The sequence below is a fragment of the Tachysurus vachellii genome, chromosome 2, assembly GCF_030014155.1.
Source record: "Tachysurus vachellii isolate PV-2020 chromosome 2, HZAU_Pvac_v1, whole genome shotgun sequence".
Taxonomy (NCBI): domain Eukaryota; kingdom Metazoa; phylum Chordata; class Actinopteri; order Siluriformes; family Bagridae; genus Tachysurus; species Tachysurus vachellii.
The window spans coordinates 15,385,848-15,407,499 of NC_083461.1; the positions used below are offsets into that span (position 1 = coordinate 15,385,848).

Sequence of the window (21,652 nt, forward strand, 5' to 3'; positions counted from 1 at the left end):
AGAAAACGCAGATATATGCATAGGGGTGCATCAAAGCCCTTCACATGCTGACACGTTCTTCTATAAACTAAAAACTATTGGTTTCCTGAACTAAATTAAATATTTCTATTAAATATATTAGTCTGGTTAATCCCAAAATTTTTAAAGGAGAAAATTGCACAGTCTGTGGTACAGGAGCATCAGGGACATTTTTTTTATGTGGTATTTGATCAGCTTCAGCTGTTTAGCAGTTTTAGTTAAACTGATTCCTTACCCAACATGTGCAGGAAAATATCTCAGGCAAGAATAAAGATTAAATAAAAATATTTCCATGTTGTTTTGGTGAAATACAATATATATGGCCAAAATTATATGGACACCTGACCCTCACTGGCATATGTGGATCTTCCCCAAACTGTTGCCACACTTGTCTGCAACATCTTTGTATGCTGTAGTATTAAGATTTCCCTTCACTGGAACTAAGAGGCCCAAACCTGAACCAACATGACAAAAGCATGACAAGAACACACACAAAAAAAAATTCAATAAAAAAGCAAGCTCCAAAAACTAGTTTTATCACGTTTGCATTGGTAAATTTGAGTGGCCTGCACCGAGCCCTGGCTTCAGCCCCACTGAACACCTTTGGTTTCAATTGGAACCCCAACATCACCCCAGTCCTACTCGCACTAGATCAGACTCAATGATTCTCTTGTGGTTGAATGAGCAAATCCCGTCAGTCCTACAGTACTACAAATTTGAGCAGAAGCCTTCTCAGAAGAGTGGAGGTTATCACAGAAGCAAATGGGGATGAAAGCTGTGCTTGGATATTCAGCAAGCACATATGGGCAATCCACAAACATTTGGCCATATAGTGTATAGTTATGGCTTCCCATACAAAAGAAAAAAAGATTTTGGTTGTTTGATAGAATCGAGGAACAATGACGTTTTCCCAGTCCACCACACACTAATATATTATACAGATTCTGCTGTGCTACATGAAATCCAGCTTGTTAAACAAACAGAAGATAAATTTAAATTTCTACCAAATTCAAACCAAATCTACCTACAGTACATACAGTATTCGGAAACAGATGCTTTTTTCAGCATCCTAAATCAAAATCAAATTTTTTTTCAATAGCTATAGGTTCAAGAGATAAATTTCTATTTATCTATTTCTGAAAGGTGGGAAACGTGGAGCTGGGATGAGCTACTGAATCACAATGAGCTACTGAAGTGTCTCTGATGTCAGCCACTTGGCCAAGGCACTTAAAACAACAATGAAAAATGTTTTTCACATGAAATAAAAACACAACTGAGGGAACAATTAGCTTATTGCAAATGCCTCCCAACACACACACACACACACACACACACACACACACACAAATCAGGGTAAAGTCTGATTCTTGGCATGTTTAGTAACAACACAATCCTGCACTGTCTACACCGATGCTATAAACTAAACTTACTGATATAGTGCTAACCACTAATCAGTGTTCAGTAGGTATCAAACTGCAAAACGTCCCCAGGGCTTAAAGGAGATAAATACATAAAGCAAAGCATTATATAAGAAAGCCAAACATTCTGAGGAGAACTGAGAAAAAAAGAAATCAGAAGATTAATATCAGCCTGTAAGTTGGAAGGATGTGCTGGAAACAGGTTTAACACACACATGTATTTTGATCATGTTACATTGAAAATCAGCTGAAATTGCTAAAGAAATGGAAAAATAAGACAGCTGGTTTGGATATTATTTTGATACTGAAATGTATTTTGCCTAATAAATGTGAATTTTACATTAATTCCTTAAAAAAGAGTCTACAGAACTCAATGCATGTTATGCCAATATCACAGGTCAATGTCACAGGGTTCATAAACATAAAAGAAACGAATGGCCGCACGTAGTGTTTGCTTTTTGATGAATAGGCCAGTAATGAGACTGTGCGTTGTTGATCACAGGGCATATCTCAGAGCAGCAAACACAAATAATGCTAATTATTCAACTCACTAAGATCATTTGCTTGTGTTTAAAAATCAAAGAGCAGTTTAATGAGTTATATATACTGTGTGAGTATATATATATATATATATATATATATATATATATATATATATATATATATATATATATAAATATATATATATAATTACTACAAATACATGGATCTTAAACAAAAAAGAACATTTCCTTTTTTTTTAATCCTCCCTAAAGCTAAAAATATCCTATGGTGAAAAAATAAAGCAAAACAACAAATAATTTCAACATTGAAAAGTCACAAAGGGACACAAATAAAAATATATTGAAATTAAAAAAATCTACATCCTGTACAAATACTATGGCCCAATAATTTAAGAAAATAGTGTCTCTAAAACGTTCATATTGCTTTGTACCTTCACCACTGCTCTTGTGGAAGAAGAGCTGTGCTAAAAAGTCTCCAAAACAGCCAGAAGGAGCCCTGTGGGGGCCCCAATAACAACATTTAATAGGAGGTCATAGGATTGCCAGCATACGCCTGCTGGCATGATGGAAGAGAAACTGTTCTGTTATTAGCTTGGTTTGTCCTCATTACAGTGTCGTTTTGTTTTTCTTTTTTGGCAGTACAGAACAAGACAAGAAATGGTCACTACTCATCATGATCACTGGTTATTCACCATTGTTGTGTTTAACACTATTACTCTCTATGCTATTATTACTATTATCACTGTCATGGACACACAAAGTGCATTGTCTTGTTAACTCATGTGCATATATGCATTCGTATGCACTTTTGTGCATTTGTGTGTACATGTTCAGTGCTCAGAGCTTGATTTCTCAAAGGAGAAGTTGGGCAGAGTTAATAGCTTGGGGTTAGAAACCCCTTCTTGGGGCAACCCATCTCCTCCTCCACCCAGATCAAATGAGTCCTTGGATTCACTGGAGGGGGCTCTCCTTCTCAGGCAGGTGTCCCTGCTGGGCAGAGAGGGTGGCATTGTACCCATCCCAGTGTCCAACACTATCTGGAAGTCCCTCGGAAGCACCAGTCCCTCAGGAGGATCCACAGAGATGCAAGGAGGGCTCATTTTCTTCTTCTTGCGTGTTCGGGGCGAGGGCTGTTGTAAGCTGTCTGCGCGTGACACAAAGCCAGAGGAAACTGAGCTCCTCTGGGGGCTGCTTTCCGTCGATGGACAAACCTCAATGGAGTGGCGTCGTGGGTCATCAAGCCAGGAAGATGGCCGTGGCAGTAGTAGTGGTGCCCGCCTACTCTGCACGTCCGCACTGTGATACTTCTTGAATTGCCTCAGAGATGGGACGCGGCCTTCACACAGCCCTCCCCCAAATCCACCTCCTCTAATGCAGTCCTGACCCCTATTATCTTCAAAGCCTGATCGGATTATTTGAGACACCTCCTGATCCACCGGGTCCTCCTCAGAAGATTTGTCATTGGCAGAGGGAGAGCAATGGTGCCTGGAGCAGATGTTGTATTGATCATGGGGGTTGTGCTGTGTGTGCACACTGCCACGCATTGGTTTGGGAGAAGCACCTGGTGTTGCAGGAACGAGGAAAAGTGATGGTTGGGGAAACTGCTGCAGTGCTGGGAATGTAGTGTGAGGAGTAGAGAGTTCACCAAGCCCCATGGGGCTCTCATTCTCCTCTCCTTTAATGTACAAGGCCTCCTGAGAGTCAGTGCTCACTGCCACCTGAGGAAAGCAGGGGTGGGAGAGGTGGAAGTGAGAAGGAAGGGTACGGGGGAGAGTGTTTAAGGCATGATAAGATGAAAAAGTGAGGTTGTTAAAATGAGGCTGAAAGGGATTACAAGAGCTGGGAATGATGAGCAGTGGGTTTAGAGTAGAGTTCACCATTTGTACTGTAAGTCAGCATGCTGTGCTCTGCCAAGTACTGAAGTTAATAATAATAATAATAATATTAATTGTTGTTGTTGGTTTTGATTCTCCTTTCTGTTCACAAAATAATGCCTTGTAAATAATGCCATGAACTGGTATGTGCACTTTCAACTACATCAAAATGTTGTTCAGGGCAAGGCAGAGGTTGCAACATCAGTATCTACCCTTTCCTCTTATTTCACCCTTTTCTCTCAATTCATTACATTTCTGGTGATTTGTTCCTTTAATTTAAGTAAATTGAAATACATAGGATTTAGCCATCATTAAAGGCAAAAAAAAAAAAAAATGTAATGATATGAATAGCACTTCTGAACTAGGGCCGAGGACCTTTTGCCATGATCCTATTTATCCTGTTTAGCAGACTGCACTCTGAGCCACTGGGCTATACTGTAAGAGACCGCAAACAACCTCTTTTCTCCAGGTAGGATACATGCCAGAAGTAACACTTTGAATCAGTCGACTATAAAGTTACCTTCTGCTCATATGTCCAGTAGGAGAAATGTGGTGGTAGTGTACTTCAAAGAAGGGCTAAAGATCAAGCAGATTCATGTATGAATTTGGACAGCTGAAGGGCAGAAATGAACTAAATGGTGTGTGTGTGTGTGTGTGTGTGTGTGTGTGTGTGTGTACTACCACCTTCCTGTTTACCTAAGCAGGTGTGCATAATAAAGACATCACTGCCACCTAGTGGTCACTAGATATTACTGAACAATGAATTAACATATTCATTTCTGTAGGCACTTGGTGAAGGCTAAATACACTTACAGTACTTAAGTACACTTCCTGACTGAAATGGCAAATGAATAAAAATGTCTAATGATGTTAAATGACAATTAAAATTAGTAATTTAAACTGCAGCAATATATAATACAACATGAACTTACTAAAGCTTACTCATGCATTTATCTTAAAGAAGTGCTTTATCCTGGCTACTGTTACAGAGAATATGGAGCCTATTCCTGTAACACTTAGTGTGTGGCAGGTAAACACTCTGGATGGGGTGCCAGTCCATCATAGAGAACCATGCACACCCCCATTCCCACACACGTTTATCTCTGGGCAATTTACCACAGACGATCAACCTACAGCTGATATTTCTGTTTCTAGGACATGGAAGAAAACTGGAGAATCTTTAGGAGAACATGTGAAACTCTAGAAAGACAGTAACCAAAACTCAGGATCGAACTGGAGACTCTGAAAGTGTGAAATGATGAAATTGGACACTAGACCATTGGACATCTCTTTCTTGTTGGACAGAGAAATGTTGGTGACATCGCTCTGTCCTCTGCTCAGGACAATAAACACTGTACCTGATCTTAACCCTTCTTCTAAAGTTTGTCCCTTAGAGTAGCACTGGTGAAATGCAGTGGAGCATGGAGATTATGGTAAGATTTTAAAAAAGGAGAAAAGGTGTTATGAAAGGAGTCAGGATCGAGGGGTGTGGGAACAAATGTGAAAGATGCTGGAGGCTACCACTCCAGCTCTCTCAGCAGCAGGAGTATCTGTGTCTCAGGAGCAGGCTGGGGTCCGGTGTGTGCTGTACCATGCTGATCTGATCAGGATTAGTCACATTAGTGGATACACAGGGCACAAGAAGAAAAGGAGAAGAAAAAAGAAGAGGAAGAAGAGAATTCAGGAAGAATTATGAGCAATGGGCAATGGACTAGACCAGAGGACAGGTCTGTCATGCAGAGGTCTCCAAATATACTACATAAAACAGACAGAAGATACAGTACATTGAATACAAAGAGAGACAATGACTAAGCAACGACTAAGTAGCAGGTGCGGAGAAGAAACTCACAAAGATGTTGATGAATCACAGTCAGTGTTGAGTGTTGGAGAGAAAGCTGTAAATGTGCCAAGCGTGTGGGTAGAGCTCACCTGTCTGCGCAGGGTACGGGAGAGTGTGTGTCCACGTCGAGGGGGAGGAATTCTGGGGATACACTCTGAGTCAGACAGGCTGTGGGGACTGATGGGCCGGAAGAGCTCTGTAGGTACAGTGAGCTGCTGTGTGGTCTCCTCTGTCTGAGACTGTACAGAGCTAATGGAGCCTATAAATGGAGATTAAGCTTATTTAATGTGACAAATATTCAGGAACTCTCATGATGTTTAGCAAGAAATCATTTAAGGTACATGGTTTTTATTAGAGCATATTGAATATATACAGTACTGATATAGCAACAGACAGCCTCAAAGTCCTGACTAAAGTCTAATTTTTATTTTATATATATATATATATATATATATATATATATATATATATATATATATATATATATATATATATATATTTATATGTAGTGCTCACACATTCAGGATACAGTATTTAGCTTTTATATTCTTGCTATCATGCGCTAGTGCTCTATGCTAATAGCTACAGGGATAGGTGTGTTTGTGCTGCACCTGACTGAGTCTGCTGAGCTGAGGTCATGAGGGTTGTTGAGGATGGGATGGGCTGGTGGGGCAGGAACATGTAGCTGTCGTTGGGTAAGGAGTGTGCACGCCCCACTGAAGTCTTCTTCACACACAGCAGGTGCTCTTCCAGACGTTCCTGTGGTTGCACAGACTCAGTTGTTGGTTCAGGAGGATCTGTATTCTGAAGGGCAAAGGAAAGCATCGTGAGCAGAGCTGTAAAGTGAGCTTGAGCCAGGGGGTATGAGAACCGGTGCACCTCCCTTACAAAACATATACACAGTACCTACAGGACGGGTTAGCACACTGAAATGAAAGGCACACTGGCTACAGGGAGGAGACTGAGCTTCGTGACCTGTTGTGGTCAACATTAGCTTTATGCTCTTTAGTAACTGTCCTCTCTGACAATGGCAAAGAGCCATAGCTTTGTTTTTTCCTCTCCAAAATATCAGACATTTATTATTGGAAAGTAACTCCTACCAGGCTCCTCCCTTCCAAAGCCATATCTAGAACCTTCACTACTGCAGCTAGCAGACATGAGAAGCCAACCCGAATGTTTTTAAAAAGACATTTTGGACATGGTATTATGAGGAAACATGATTACAAAATACCAGTCAAGACAGTGACAAAGCTGATAAATATCATGGAGCTTGAACATAACCATACACATATACTGACACATAAAGATGATAAGGCAGAACCACTCAGAGAAAGACAGGGTAGAGAAGTCCACAAGTGATAAAGGACAGAGACAGAGGTGAAAAAACCAGACGGGAAAGTAGCAGGGAACAGGACTACTCTACTGGATTGGACACAGCCAGTCATGGGACATGTGGGACATGAGAGAAAGAGAGAGAGAGAGAGAGAGAGAGAGAGAGAGAGAGAGAGATGCGGGTGTTTAGGAAACCCAAGAACTTCCAGTCAAACTTGTCCTTTAGACCCAACCAGGGCAAAATTAATCAATTCCATTCAAGACTAATTCAACTGATATTCTACACTAATAGAAGTACCATTTCTTCTTTAAAAGAAGATTAACTTAACTTGTAGCCACGATTACTAATATCCTTATATGTTACCACAATATTTTACCCTGCAACATGTTTTGGGCTGTAAATATGTCCATAAAGTTAAACAGCATTCACAAGTCATATTAAATTCAGTAGAGATTACAATATGTTCATTATTAAATAACAAGAACTGTTCCGTGTCCCAAGATCTGACATTTTAATCAGAGATGATTTTACTTATCTAAAAGACCTAATTTTATTCAGCACACTGATTTGTGCAATATTATAAATATAATAACAATATCTGAATGTCAGACCTCAGATCTCTAGGCATCCCATAGAGCCCACATTAAGAACCACTTACTAGCCAGATTACTATTTCTAATTTTGCCTTCTTTTTATTATTCTTTTATTTTTATTTCTTTTTATTATTTATTATCCTATTTGTCTAAACTCCCTCTCTGTTGATCATAAATCATATTGAATTTGACATTATTAAAGGGTCTAAAGTTCAGATTTTCTGTCCTCCATTTATTTCCAGGATTATGCTTGTCTTTAATGGTAGCAGTCTAGATACCTAAATCTCGAGGGATGTACAATTACATAGTTTTAATGATCTGAATACAAATTAAACACCTGCATAGACTTATCTTATTGAATCTGAAAATGTTTGATAGTAATTACACACAGAGAAGAGAAATACGTATTTAGACACTATTATTTTTGTTATTTTATATCCTTCCAGTGCATACACAAACTGTCCACTTTAACAGGAACACCTGTACACGTGCCGAACACGTGTGAACAGCAAAATGTAAATAATCCTGCAGATTCACATCAAACATCAGAATAAAGAAAAAGTGTGATCTCTGTGACTTAAACCGTTGTATGATTGGTGGTGTCAGATGAGTTGGTTTGAGTATTTCAACTGCAGATCTCCTGGGATTTTCTCTAGAGTTTACACAGCATGTGTATATCTATAATGTCTTTTGGGTTTGTGCTTAAATTTTCAAACTAAAAAGTATGTATTCATAAGTATAAGCAAATATAGGTTTAAATAAACATACTGACAAGGAAAAGGGGGCTCGGTCACTATATTACACAGTATAAAAATGATGCTATTGCTTGGAAAGATTTTATATGACAGGTAGCAATTATTGTGAAGGTGAAGGAACTTCTTATAGTTTATTAAACCAAAAGCTACAGAACCAGAGCAAACACCTTAAATATCTCTTGGTTTGATAATAAAGTAGACAGATGTCTTACATAGATATCTCTGTTCTTACACCTCATACACTCAATGGACATCTCAAAGCATTTAGCTTCTCATGTTCAGAGAAAAAACAATTGTGCATATGTTCACAAGAACACCATAGTGAAGTACAGATGTGGGAGCATCAGGATATACTGTAGGGCTGCTTCTCTTAAAACTGAAAGAAACATGATTGGAAGAATCCAATCTTGCTGGAGAATAAAGGAGAATTTTACAATCTTAAAGGAGAATTTTATCTTTTCGGCTAAGAAACAATCAAAGGAGAAGACTGGCATTTCAGCAAGACAATGTCCCCGAACCTACAGCCAAAATAAACCTTGTAACATTTAGGAATGTAGACAATATGCCAAGTGGAATGGGTAAAAATTAAACCACAATGCTACAAAAAATGAATTAATTCGTACCGTAAATGCCTCAAAGATGTAATTACCAACAACATCCTAGCAGCAAAGTACTACATGTGAAAGACACCCTAATCCTGACACTGACATTTTATATCATTTTTATACATCTGAGCAATTGAGGGTTAGATGCCTTGCTCAAGAGCCCGGCAGTGGACACTCAGTGGACCTGAGATTCAAACTCATACCCTTCAGATCAGTGTTCCGACATAACCACTAAGCTACCGCATCTCTGTTGTACTAATGTTCATATGTGGTGTCGGAATACCTCGTCACTTACGTTAGCTTTTTTTTATATCTTTTATGATTATGAATAAAAACTTTTTTGTTCAAATACAAAGTCACAAGACATTATGTGTTTAACTATAAGAAGTGGATATACACACTTAATGTATATTTAATAACAAGTCTGAATAATAGTGTCTGAATACTTATTTCACCTCACTGTACACAATGCCACAGGAGCACACGGAAAACTGGAAGCTCTGGAAGATTACTGGAAGCTCTATAAGGAAAGACCTAGAACCCGCAAAGATGAATGAACAGTTGCTCTACTGTTAAGTACATTGCAATCCAGACTGGTTAGTAAGAGGGGATTAAAATCATCAGGGACAGAGTCATCCGTCAGAGCTAAGGACCAGGATTTCTCCGATGCCAGAGACAGAGCTTCCATCTCAGCTAGGGGGATCTAAAGAGGAAGAGATGAGGCCAGGGTGAGAACAGAGCCCATCTGGCCACATGCAATTAGAGACACACATCGTCACACACTCACACAGGATTGTCTTGTGCCAGAATAAAGAATCCTTTTCTAATGATCCATATTCATTTTCTGTTTTCGTTTGGTATTTTTTTGCAAATGCAGTATATAGCAAGTATTTGCAGACACTGGCACAGCTCTGATCGCACTGCAGAAATCAGATTAGTAATTCAAATTTACAGTATTATAATTAAATCCAACAAAAAATAATCATGATATATAAAATGCCACATCGCATATTTATTAACGTAAAGCAGGATTTGTTTTATTGGCATTTTCACCCATCTTAGGCTTTCAGAATGCTGGCAGATTCAGTGACTGGCACAGAAACCTTAAGCTGAAGCAAATTGCAGAATATGTGCTCTAAAGACATAAATTATCTGCAATTACATCAGCAAGCTTTTAAGATCGCACATTTTGCTAACTTAGCAACATTTTCTGCAAAGCTAACAGTGTTCTGCAAAAAAATTGCATCGTTCTACAGCAATCCAGTTCATTGATCCTCACTTTATGACATTCAGGGACGAGCAGTAAAGCTTTGGGTAAACAAATTTACAGAAGAGTTTTGTGTCTGTTGGATAAAATTAACATTCTCACAGCCGATATTTTCATTAACAATTCCTCTCATGGACAAGAACCTGGTTTATCGTAGAGCAGATATTTCTGAATCACTTAGTGAGCACAAACGCAAGTGTTTCACAGAGAAAGACAGAAAGGCCAAAGACAGAGAGAGAGAAAGCATGGTGTTAGGCAGCAGGGTGCACAGGGGAGCCATTGACCTGTTTCTCATTGCAGTACTTGCTGGGGAGAGGGGGCAGAGCGTAGTAGTGGCAGATGGAGCCAGAAAGGTTGTCCATTAGGCTGAGCTCTCCTTCCATTGAGCCCTGGATCACCAGGGATACCGAGTCAAACATGGGCCTCCGCTACAGACCCAGCCATTTGCAGACAGAAAAAAGAGAGAAAGACAGAGCAGACAGAGACACAGACACAGGCAGAGGAAAGGAGAGGTAGTGGGAAAGCAACAGTTCATAGACAGGAGAAGCAAGGAAGGAGAGAAGTTCATAGACAGGTCAAGAGTCCATGTGGAGGTTAGGCATATATGTAAAGAGAACAAATAAAGCAGAATACAGTAATTAAGACCCTCAGTGTGCTATAATGATAAGTAAAGACCACCTACTTACCTTAGATACACGTTTTAGTGCAACTATATATATAATGTGTGTGTGTGTGTGTGTGTGTGTGTGTGTATGTATATATATATATATATATATATGTATGCAATATGTATGCATAGGTAATTGTAAGACCTGCATTTATTCCCAAGTCTTTTCATTAAATCCAAAGAGTAAATTATCCAACATTAATATATTATGGTATATAGTATATTAAAGTTTACACTGAAGCAATGCAAACAGAGTAGTCAAATACCCGGTGTTACACACCATAATCCTTCTGTACTTCACTCTACCCCAAGCCATTTTTTTTATTCCAGTACCAGTAACATCCTTATGTTGCCTTGATGTGTAATATTTCAGCTCGACACTGTGATTTTGCATGGGCCTGAAAAAGCAGCAGCAACATGAGCCGCATTATTCACACAGACTCTGCGTATCTTATGTACATTAGGAAGATAAACACAACATATTTTTAAAGTATTTTAGGCACAGAGATATTAAATGTACTGCGAAATACATCCTGCTGTTATCATGATTGTTGCTGGGATGAGTCTGAAATTTAAAAAGAAAAAAAAACTCTAATCTTACATTTAAAAATGATTGAAAAATCTGCAATAGGAAAACTGGTTAGTTTTAATGCTTATGAACATGTGATTTGAGACCCAGTTAATGCCAGTTTATTTATCAGCAGGAGCTGGATGGGAAAATTTCCCTATTTTTTTGCTGATCAACACTGGTTCAGCATGTTAGGGTAGTGAAGAAGACTATAATTGCACATTTTAATGTGGATATGGTTTGTCTGAATGTGTCTCACAGTGACATTTCAAATAACAGCCCAAAAAATCCATAGTTGATGTTTCTATTCATTTGTAAAAAAAAATGAATGAAACAGTTGTGGAGATTGTGAGTTTGTCATTAAATGTCACGACACACAAATTTTCAGCTTGGCTGTCATGCAAAATCATTTACACACAACTTTATTTAAAGACTATTTGAATGCGGCCTTTTGTGTATTGGTATATTAGGCAAACCTCTATTAACGTAATAGGATCAGGATCATTCTATATAATATATTTTACATGTAGTACTTATATGTAGTACACATTAATACAAGTGTAGTGTAGTTGGCAGGTAATTAAATTTTTTTTAAAGGTGAAAAAAACCACCACAAACAGTGTTTCCCTGATTTTGCCAACTAATATTTGTATGTAATTATAAATAAGATCAAGGCCTAAAGCTTTGTGATAACAGAACATGAATAATCCTGCACTAATATCAACTAATCTTGAGTTAAAGCATGCTCTAATCACAAACTAATAAAAAGCTAACCTTAACTACAACATGAGTATCATGAAATCATGTGTGAATAATGACCACCTTAAGTACAAGTTTAAATCCAAACACACTTCCTGTGTGAATATGAGTGTATGTAATTACACATCTAATTGCTAAGCCGATGATTCTCTATAATTACATACATCTAATGATGGTAGTTAATGTGTACCATTTTGTACATACGTACAAATGACACTGTTCATAATTCCTTAATTAAAATGTACATAGTACAAAACACTTCATATAAAGTGGACTCTTACCTCAAGTTTGTTAATGACAAGCAAAAAAGCCAGATGGTTTTGTGTTCACTCCACCTACACTACCACATTCTCCACTACCACAGATCACCACTGGGGAGCACAATAACTCTAATAAGTGTCCACGGCTGTATGCAAACCAAACAGCCCTTAGCAGGAGAGTGATAAGCTGATTTAACTTAACATGAGATGAGGGATAGAAAAACGGTGAGATGAAGGTCACCATTTACTAAAAAATGGCATTCTAGAAATAGCCAAGCACAACAAAAACAAGCTGATGTATCGGTGCTTTCCCATGGCACCAGAATGACCTCTGGCTGCTTTACATTTAAAAAGGGAAGCAGCAGGGCCATCTCTAAATGACAGCAAGAGACCAAAAAGTGCAGCTGATCTGCGGGGTTTAAAAAGAAAAAGGAGCAGCAGGATATAATGCTGCATACAAATTAAGTGTGAAGTTTTGTATTAGGAGCTTTTAATTTTTTTTTGCAGAAATAAAGATATAAATTTTATCTAATTTATAAAGATAAAAGAAGCACTACATCATAATGCTGAACTTTTTAAATAAATTAACTAACACTAATTTGGTTAAATATCTTCCTAAGGACAATCTATGGCTTATTTATAGTTTGCATACCATTCTATACTTTATAATCCTATAACAGTTATTCATGGCCTTGCATAATAATTAATGAGCTCCAACATCCTGCCATGGGCCTTTAAAACATTTCTGCAATTTCAACCAATTATGATTATACACTGTCACACAATCTAATACTGTATATTGCCATTACTCTACTAATAAAGGACAATGAGTTTATGCCTCTTAAACAGGGCTTAGCACATGGGGAGAGAGCTGCTGTCTCCCTCTTCAGCTGGCATTGTGGTGTAAACCAGACAGATGATGAGAGTCAATGGTCAGCTTGCTCATTCTCTATAGCTGTCACATCTCACATGGTGCCCTGCTTGATGCTCAGCTCAGCATTCAAAACCTGGCCAAGGATTTTCAGCATACTGGACAATTCTCTATGTCTCATGTGATTCACAGTTTGGGCATGACTGGTAATGGCCCTGTGCAAACATACACAGCTGCTAGCACATACTGAGCAAGCAAAGCTCCCTTAGTATCTGCCAAATCATGTTAATATCAGTGTGCTGCCTAGAGAGTGATACAAATCCACCAACACCTATGATAGCAGTAGTTTCACTCACCTGTAACAGAGGCTCCAGACCTTGAGGCTGGTCTGTCTTGTGTGCTGATGAGTCTCTGCGTATGGCCGCTGATGGGCTGCTTGGGGGATAACCTCTGTCCTGTGAGTCTCTGGAGATCCAGCGAGACCCTGCAGGCCCACCTATGTCTCGCAGGGCCAGAGGGGAAATGTTTCCCCTAGTCATCCCCCCATCTCCCCCTACTGCCTCTAGCTCCATTTCCGCCTCAAGCTCAGCCTCCTCCTTCGCCTCTTTGTTGCTCTCTTCCAGGTGCTTCATGAGGACTGCGATTACAACGTTGACCAACACAAACTGAGCCGTAAGCACGAAGGACACAAAGTAGATAGGAGACACCACTGTGTTGTAGCACGTTCCAGTATCATGAGCGCAGTCTCGCAGTGTGTCCTGGAATGTACACATAGACTCATAGCGTTACATGTAAACTTGTTTATACTAACACAATTACATCCACGCTGTCTTTTAAATGTATAAAATAACATATCTTGCTTATTTTGCCAATTTGCCTTAATAAATCCTGTGAAAAGTTATACGATATCTAACAGAATTCACATTTACTTTCATCACCGCAGACATACAGTATGTCTATAGGTTTTTTATATTGCATTCATAACGCATTTTAATCTCTTTCTTTAAACTCATGTCTAATTCACTCTTCTGCTCAATATGTAATTTGCATTTATCTGTCAAGATTTACTGCTGTAAATGTTTGATCGTTTAGAACAGTCGTCAAACACAAAAAACATAAACAAATGTTGTTTTCTTCAGTCTGTAATGGAATGTGACATCATTTACATCTATGTGCAATTTATAAGAACACACCAATGAGATAAATCTTCTTTATTAGGATGCTTAGTATATCAGGGCCTCGATAAAGACAGCAAAGACTTTTATGGCTCCCCAATGAGGCCCATAAAGATCATGTGAAAATGACTGTGAACCGTAACTAAAGTTCAGATGATGTACAAAATGGTGAAACAGACAGAATAAACGTACCTTCATAATGCCGTTCCAGTTGTCCCCAGTGGACACGCGGAACAGCAGGAGAAAGGCCATGCCAAAGTTCTTGAATGTGGCGTAGCGTCCAAGGCCCTCACAGGGGTGTAAATCATCACATACTACAATTCAAACAGCATGGAGCACAAATATACTTACATTCAGTGCCATAATTAAGTGCATCATTTCTTCCAAAAAAAAAAAAATTAATCTAGAGTCCTAAATGACTCTTTGGAGTGTCTCTTTGTCAAAGTAAAGTTCCTTAAAGTTTTCATGAAAAAGAACAAAGGATTTTCCTATCAGTGGTAGTTTAAGGAAGAACATTTTGAGGAATATGAGATCTCTTACTGATTACTTTTTACACTTTACAGTATATTTAGTAAATCCAAATAAGACATTTCTCCTTCATACTGTACTCACAAGCAATTTGTAAGAGCGGTGTGAAAATGGGTCTTACACACGTTTCAACATAATCCACTTAAGTGAGTGAGAAAACATTCTAACTATCTAACTAATCATAACCATTGACAAATTAAATGAATTAATTCAATTAAATAATCCAAGCAATCTATTTAGATCCTTGATGGAATAAAAATGCAGATGGTGCATCATAAGGTCTCTATAGTAAGTGCTAGAATCTATTAATGTCTCTTAATGGTTTGTGCTTACTCAAATCACCAAACAGCTCTACTCCCAGTGCTGCGAAGATAAAGAAGAGAAGCATGAAGAGAAGACCCAGATTCCCCACCTGTAAAGAGAGAAAGAGAGAGAGAGAGAGAGAGAGAGAGAGAGAGAGAGAGAGAGAGTGAGTGGAGAGCAAGATGAGACTGAGACAGATCAGTGTTTTGAAGCATAAAAGGACAGAAAGAATAGATCCAGAAATATCACCTCCTGAGAGCCAAGTAACAAGAGAGCTATGAAGTGAGAGAACTCATTCCCAGAGATTAGAGATGGAAGTTTAAAAGTTCACAAGGTTCTTTGCTTGAGCAACATGTGATAAACATACAAAACAGTAACCATGCACAACCACATGGACAGCATCAGGTAGACTATTGAGGACAATGAATAGGGTTATTCACTGGAAACTGGTCCAAAAGTTATAAAAATAAAAAAAAAATAAAAAAGATATATTTTCATTGTCTATAGCTAGGCTTTTTTTCAGCTCTAATGAAGCACATGATTCCCACGTACAGTACATTTCAGAGGATGACATGGTTATGGATCACTGAACACTTGTATTTATGTCCCTATCTGGGCATGGGGAATTTTTAAACCAGTGGCATCCAGACACAGAGAGGGACGAACAGATCGTAAAGTAACAGCAAGTTACAGCATGAAGTAACCCAAACAGGAACACAGAGTACTTGCAATTATTTATGCACATTACTCATTCAGAATTGCTACATTATTTATTGAAATTATGACAGTATCCTGTGGTGCAGCATGCACTCAAATCAAAAGGCCTTCGTCGAGAGCCTCGGAGCCCGGCAGCATTAGAGAGAGCATGCTGAGCTGCTGACTTTTTTCCCCTTTGCCTCCTGCTGTATTTGCTATCTTGCCATCGGTCCATATGTAGCGTCACTACTTCACTGGCTATGGAAATGAGGCCAGAAGAAAAAAAAACAGGGCCTACTGTCGCTGGGCTCAGAAAAAACAAATGATCTAACGTGGGCTCAGATGAAGACCAGACAACAGAGTGGTTGTATTACCTGAGGCAGGGCCTGGATCACTGTGTCCAACAGAGCTCGCATTCCCACAGCCATCTTCAAGAGCTTTAACACTTAAAAGAAACAGAGGAGTTTGATGAGGTCAGGCTTTATCACCTCTTGAATAAAATGTGTGTCTGTGTGTAAAAAGAAAGTTATAAAATGGTAGTGTGTAGTGGTTAAAGTAAAAGGCTATGTTTTAATAGCTCCTTCATGGGCTGCTCTGTGATGCTGAGGTGAAAGGTGAGAATATTAATGCTCTGATTAAGAGAAAGAATGTATTAAAGAGCTATAAAAAGAAGACACACTAGACACACTGCTTCTTTGGTCCAGCCCTATGAATTTAATTTCCCTGTTATTTCAGGGTATTAAATTGGATGTAAATAGGTAGCAAGCATGTATTAATATGAGGGCTATGATAATGATAGTTTGTAAATGGGTTACAGGAGGCCAGATGCCCCTGTTGCTGCATGTGTTGAGGATGCCTGGTGCTTTAATTAAGTGAGTGTCTCTAGGAATTTGAATAGAGAGCTAGAGTGCACATTTACACAAATTTTCACACACACATACACTCATACACAGAGTTTGTGTGTTTGCTTGTTTTTGTCTGTCGATGGTATAATCTATAAAACTCCCAAAGCACATCATTCATTAGGTGCAGAACAACTGGCCAAAACAGATGAGTGCCCCAGATTCTCATTGTGTGTGTGTGTGTGTGTGTGTGTGTGTAAGATTATGACAGGCTATGTGGACTGAATTTCTCATTTCATCCATCTGTTCTCTATCTACATGATGTACAACTGCTAAACAGTAGCCATACAGATGCTAAAACACTCAAAACAAAGTATCAGTTAAGGAACCGAGCTGTTTCTAAGCAGATTAAAAAGAAAAGAAACAGCAAGGCAGTAGAGTTGATAGAAAGCAAAGTGGAGACAACAAAAGTATCGGGAAGAGAAATCACCACGGGCAATGCGTAGCACCCTCATGATTCGTATGATGGTTGGGTTGATAGGGAGTGAGGCGTTGACCTCGATCTCCTCCAGAGTTATTCCCATAATTGACAGCAGCACAATAGCTAGATCCAACTGGTTCCACCTGCGGAAGACAGACACACATTATTCAGCACACAGCATCAAATGAGAATTTCAAAAAGATGATGAGAATCCAATTTTCATAATTTAATAAAGCATTATTCAAGATTATTCAACCCTAGGATGATGTCAAAGCTCTCATTTGAACTCCAATTTACCCTAATATTTCAGCAATTTCAAAGTATTTGCTGTATCTCAGTGAGACTTAAAACTACTTGCCAAAGTATAAATCACTTCCTCTGAGGTCATGAATTTTTGAATTTCAGCACTGTCACAGGTGAAGTGTTGCCTAGAGTCTGTTTAAAGGAAAGCCAATTCACAGAGGCCTGTAGCCATGCGAAGAGATTTAATCAGATATGAAAAACAACTGGAGCAAAATTGAGAAAATAAACCCTTTCTACATTTTATTCTGGCCTGATTAAGAAGAATGATCTGATCACAATGGTCTGTTCAGTCATAAAAGAACAGAATAACATGACTAGAGTAGTTCCCAGTCATGGTTGTAGTAAATAACTGCAGTCATATCTTTTAAAGTTATGACCCCTAATGCTGCATTTACAGACTAGTACATGTACAGTAGTAATATGACCCACCATCTGGATGTTTTCGAAGTCCTAAGAAGCCATACGTTATGATTTTTTTCTTTCTTGTTTTGTCTTGATAAAGACTAAATTTTCCTATAATCTGTGCATAAGAACATGTTCTAGAATCTAGATGCAACAAAAGAGCAGTAATACAGCATCATGGATGATCTCATGTGCTTTTACTTGGATCAGGAACTCATGTGATTGACAACTTCCACATAAGTGTCCAACACTTAAGTAGTAGGCTGTGATGTCTGCATCTTTTTTGTCGAAGAGAATATAGCGGTTAATCCAGCCGCTGTTTCTGAAAGCACGGTTAAACTAGCCGCACGTATACAGTCTTGTAGCCGCGTAGCTAGTGATCCAAGGTGTAAAAAATAATTGTATTTAATGTATATAACAGGGTTTTCTTTATGTTTAAATGAATAAAACTGTCATTATACAGGTATACAGATGATAGTACTAGGATACAATCTGTGACTGCACCATGAGAAAAACTAGCTCACGTGGATTTATCTGCATTGTGATGACTGAGTAGTTGGTACAGTGTAAATTGACCACATGCTTTGGGGTAATATCTCCCTGTGCCATGTAGGTGCAGATATTCAGCTCACTATATCATTACACTTACTCATGTACACTGCGTCAAGCATGCTTACTCAACTATACTCAGTATATTAATTTTTTTTTAATTAATTTTGAAACTAAAAATATAACTAAAATATTTTTCTCAGTTACCTCGAGTTATTTGAGGTTGTGATTATCTCAAGAATTTCTCAAACAATTTACAGACAGGAATCCATTTCTAAAAAAACTCCACAAACCACCAGAAACCATATTTTGGATATTTGCTTTAGTTTTTTTTTAAAAAATTACTCATTAAAAAATGTATTATTTCCACTGACAGAACACATTTTACATTATTTATGAGTGTATTTCATATTATTTAATTGTTTTTTCAGTTATTAACAACAACAACAACAACAACAACAATAATAATAATAATACACATTATTTATTATCATAATTCTAAGGTACTTATTATTTCACTGTTAGGACATAGCTTTTGTGTCTCACATATCCTCATGCATACTGAGATTTTTTCCCACTAAACCTTACTCTGTGTCTCATACAGTACCTGTCTTTGAAGAAACGCCTGAATCCAAATGCCACAAGTTTGAAGACAGACTCCAGCACAAAGATAATGGTGAAAATGTAGTTGCAGATTTTCAGCGCTTCATCGAGCACCTGCAAAACAGTGAGATTTCAAAAGGCTGTGAGATTATGAGGTTTTTTTTTTTAAATAAGAGACAATATTCTTTTATTTGAAAAGTGTAAGGATTTTCGTTTAGCTGCTAAAACCATTTATTTATTTATTTATTTTCAAAACACTTTATAATATGTCCCACCAACTATTACTATGACAAATGCTGCAAAAATACTTTTTTGGGCTTCATAATTAGCATTGAAAAATTTACACCAGAGCCCAGCTGCATTTATCATCCTGTTACCAGCAACAGCCTACAATACAAAACCTCCTAAGAAAACGAAGAGTACTAAAGAGACTTATAGGAGATTCGAAAGGCTTGTAAACTAATGCCAGCTTGCTTTACTTTCACTGTAACATTCTAATGTACATAACATATCTATATAAAACATAATGCTCAGATGTCTGCTTGCTTCGAATTTTTATCCATCGTAGCGGTTAAACACATTTTACAAGATGCAATTAGAGCAGCCATTGCTTTGTTTATTGATCTGCAATCAGATGTGTAACTACTTGTTGCAGCAGCTCAGTGGTTAAGACTTAGGCTACTGCTCAAACGGTTGTACTGTAGGTTAAAATCCAACAACAGCAAAGTGGCAGTGAAACTCAAAGTTACTTTCCATTAAATATGTAAATGTACTTATGTGGGAAAATTTCTACCACACTGGTGCTTTCTTGTTGAGAACAGTTTTAAACAGATTGTTACTGTAGTTAAGTTAGAAAGTAATTAGATAAAGCATTGCGTTTTTTTTTTTTTTAGATTATATTGAAATAAAATAAGAATCTTTAAAATATAACATTTTATCACACAATGACATGAAGGGTGTGAGTGTTCCTGAGTCAACACTAAAGCCAGAAACAAAATCAGATGTATACTGCCTGGCACGGAAAGAAGGAAACATTGCATGCCGTGCCGTACCAAATGATCACACACTACTTATACTCAAAACATTAACCAACTATTCCTTTCCCCTTACACACTTTACTGCTTACACAAACACTCGTCTATTTATAACCACAGGTCAGCATTGATGAACTCTATTAACAACAGGGTCAAAGCCCGGGAAACCCTCTGGCAGTGATGAGCACTAACAGGAAGGTAAATTCCAGCTCACTTGGTAACACTCCAGACAGACGCTACAGCTTAGCTACTGCATTAGCAGCTCAATCATCTAGCTAGTAATTACAGCTCAATCATCTAGCTAGTAATCAGTTTCTGCTAAAGGACAATACACATCTCTGATGGGAACAGTTTATAAGCCTGAGAATAATAACTCTTGACTTTTATTTTTCCCACTTTCAGACTTTACTTTATTGAGTCAGCGTTCATGCTTGAAAGATTTGTGAAATTAGGATCATTAATATATCACATCATGTAAAAACTGACCTTCAAGTGAAATATACCTGAAGAACATGCTGCAAAATGTAAAGGATTTACTGTAAGACCTCAAATCTTTTGATTAACTAACTGTCCATGCTCTTGTACTTATTTATTCTTGTTTTACTATGTAGGACTGATTGAATATTTATGAATTTCGTTAAAGATGCCACCTTAGAGGTCAATAGAAAAATCACCTATGCATAATAATACAATGGAAAATGTACAGTTACCGTACTTGCCTTCCAAGCACAGCAAGACTAATATGTCTTTTGATTAGTACATAATAATGGTGACTATAAAGAGAAAACAACAGATTTATATCATTCTGATATATAATTAGCCATTAGCAATCAGGAAAAGAGAAAGCTATCAATCAAATCACCTTGACTCTATAGGAGGATGGGAGGGCCTACCTTGGGCTGTTGGTAGTGCTCCATGGACATAGTGATGACGTTGAGGCCTATGACGATGGTGATGAAAAGATCCAGGTAGTGGCTAGTGCACATCTTGTGGATGAGACGACGAGTGGGAGAGTAGTCTGAGTAGTAAGGCTTACACTGAGCCTCTGTAATGAAGAACCACCAGGACCGGGGGGCAAGCATGAGATTATTGTGAAGAAGACACACATACCCATGAGAAAGAGGAAGGAGGACAACAATAAAAAGAGAAGCTAGAAGACTAAAGAAAGAAACAGAAAAAAAGGTTCATATGCAATCCTCCTGATCAGAGTAAGGGATGGAAGAGCGGTCCATGCGAACATGATCACTTACAGCCTTATCAACTCAAAAACATGTCCACACTTTCAATGTCAAAACTTTTTCATTGGCTTTCCTGAGACACATGCACTTATTTTGTTTAAAAGGTTTTCAAACATGAAGAAATTCTGATTTTGATGTGGAGTCATTAAATGGTGCTTCTAATCTCT

The 21,652-nt window shown here is 38.1% G+C and overlaps 1 protein-coding gene across 8 annotated transcripts in view; it reads right to left on the reverse strand.

The window, feature by feature from the left end:
• Positions 1-2,145: 2,145 nt before the first annotated feature.
• Positions 2,146-21,652, reverse strand: part of cacna1g (calcium channel, voltage-dependent, T type, alpha 1G subunit) — a 179,507-nt gene continuing 160,000 nt past the window's right edge. For 4 of the 8 annotated variants that reach the window (XM_060858827.1, XM_060858813.1, XM_060858820.1 and 1 more), the window contains 11 exons: positions 21,141-21,292; positions 19,218-19,327; positions 17,366-17,499; positions 16,408-16,478; positions 15,368-15,446; positions 14,699-14,820; positions 13,688-14,089; positions 9,520-9,642; positions 6,265-6,457; positions 5,743-5,912; positions 2,146-3,657 (listed from right to left, as the gene is read on the reverse strand). In XM_060858827.1, coding sequence (XP_060714810.1) covers positions 2,770-3,657; positions 5,743-5,912; positions 6,265-6,457; positions 9,520-9,642; positions 13,688-14,089; positions 14,699-14,820; positions 15,368-15,446; positions 16,408-16,478; positions 17,366-17,499; positions 19,218-19,327; positions 21,141-21,292 — 2,444 coding nt within the window. In that variant the 3' untranslated portion in view covers positions 2,146-2,769. Of the gene's footprint in view, positions 3,658-5,334; positions 5,414-5,742; positions 5,913-6,264; positions 6,458-9,519; positions 9,643-10,490; positions 10,635-13,687; positions 14,090-14,698; positions 14,821-15,367; positions 15,447-16,407; positions 16,479-17,365; positions 17,500-19,217; positions 19,328-21,140; positions 21,293-21,652 lie in introns of all 8 variants that reach the window. The other 4 variants (XM_060858841.1, XM_060858834.1, XM_060858862.1 and 1 more) reach the window with 3 other exon arrangements.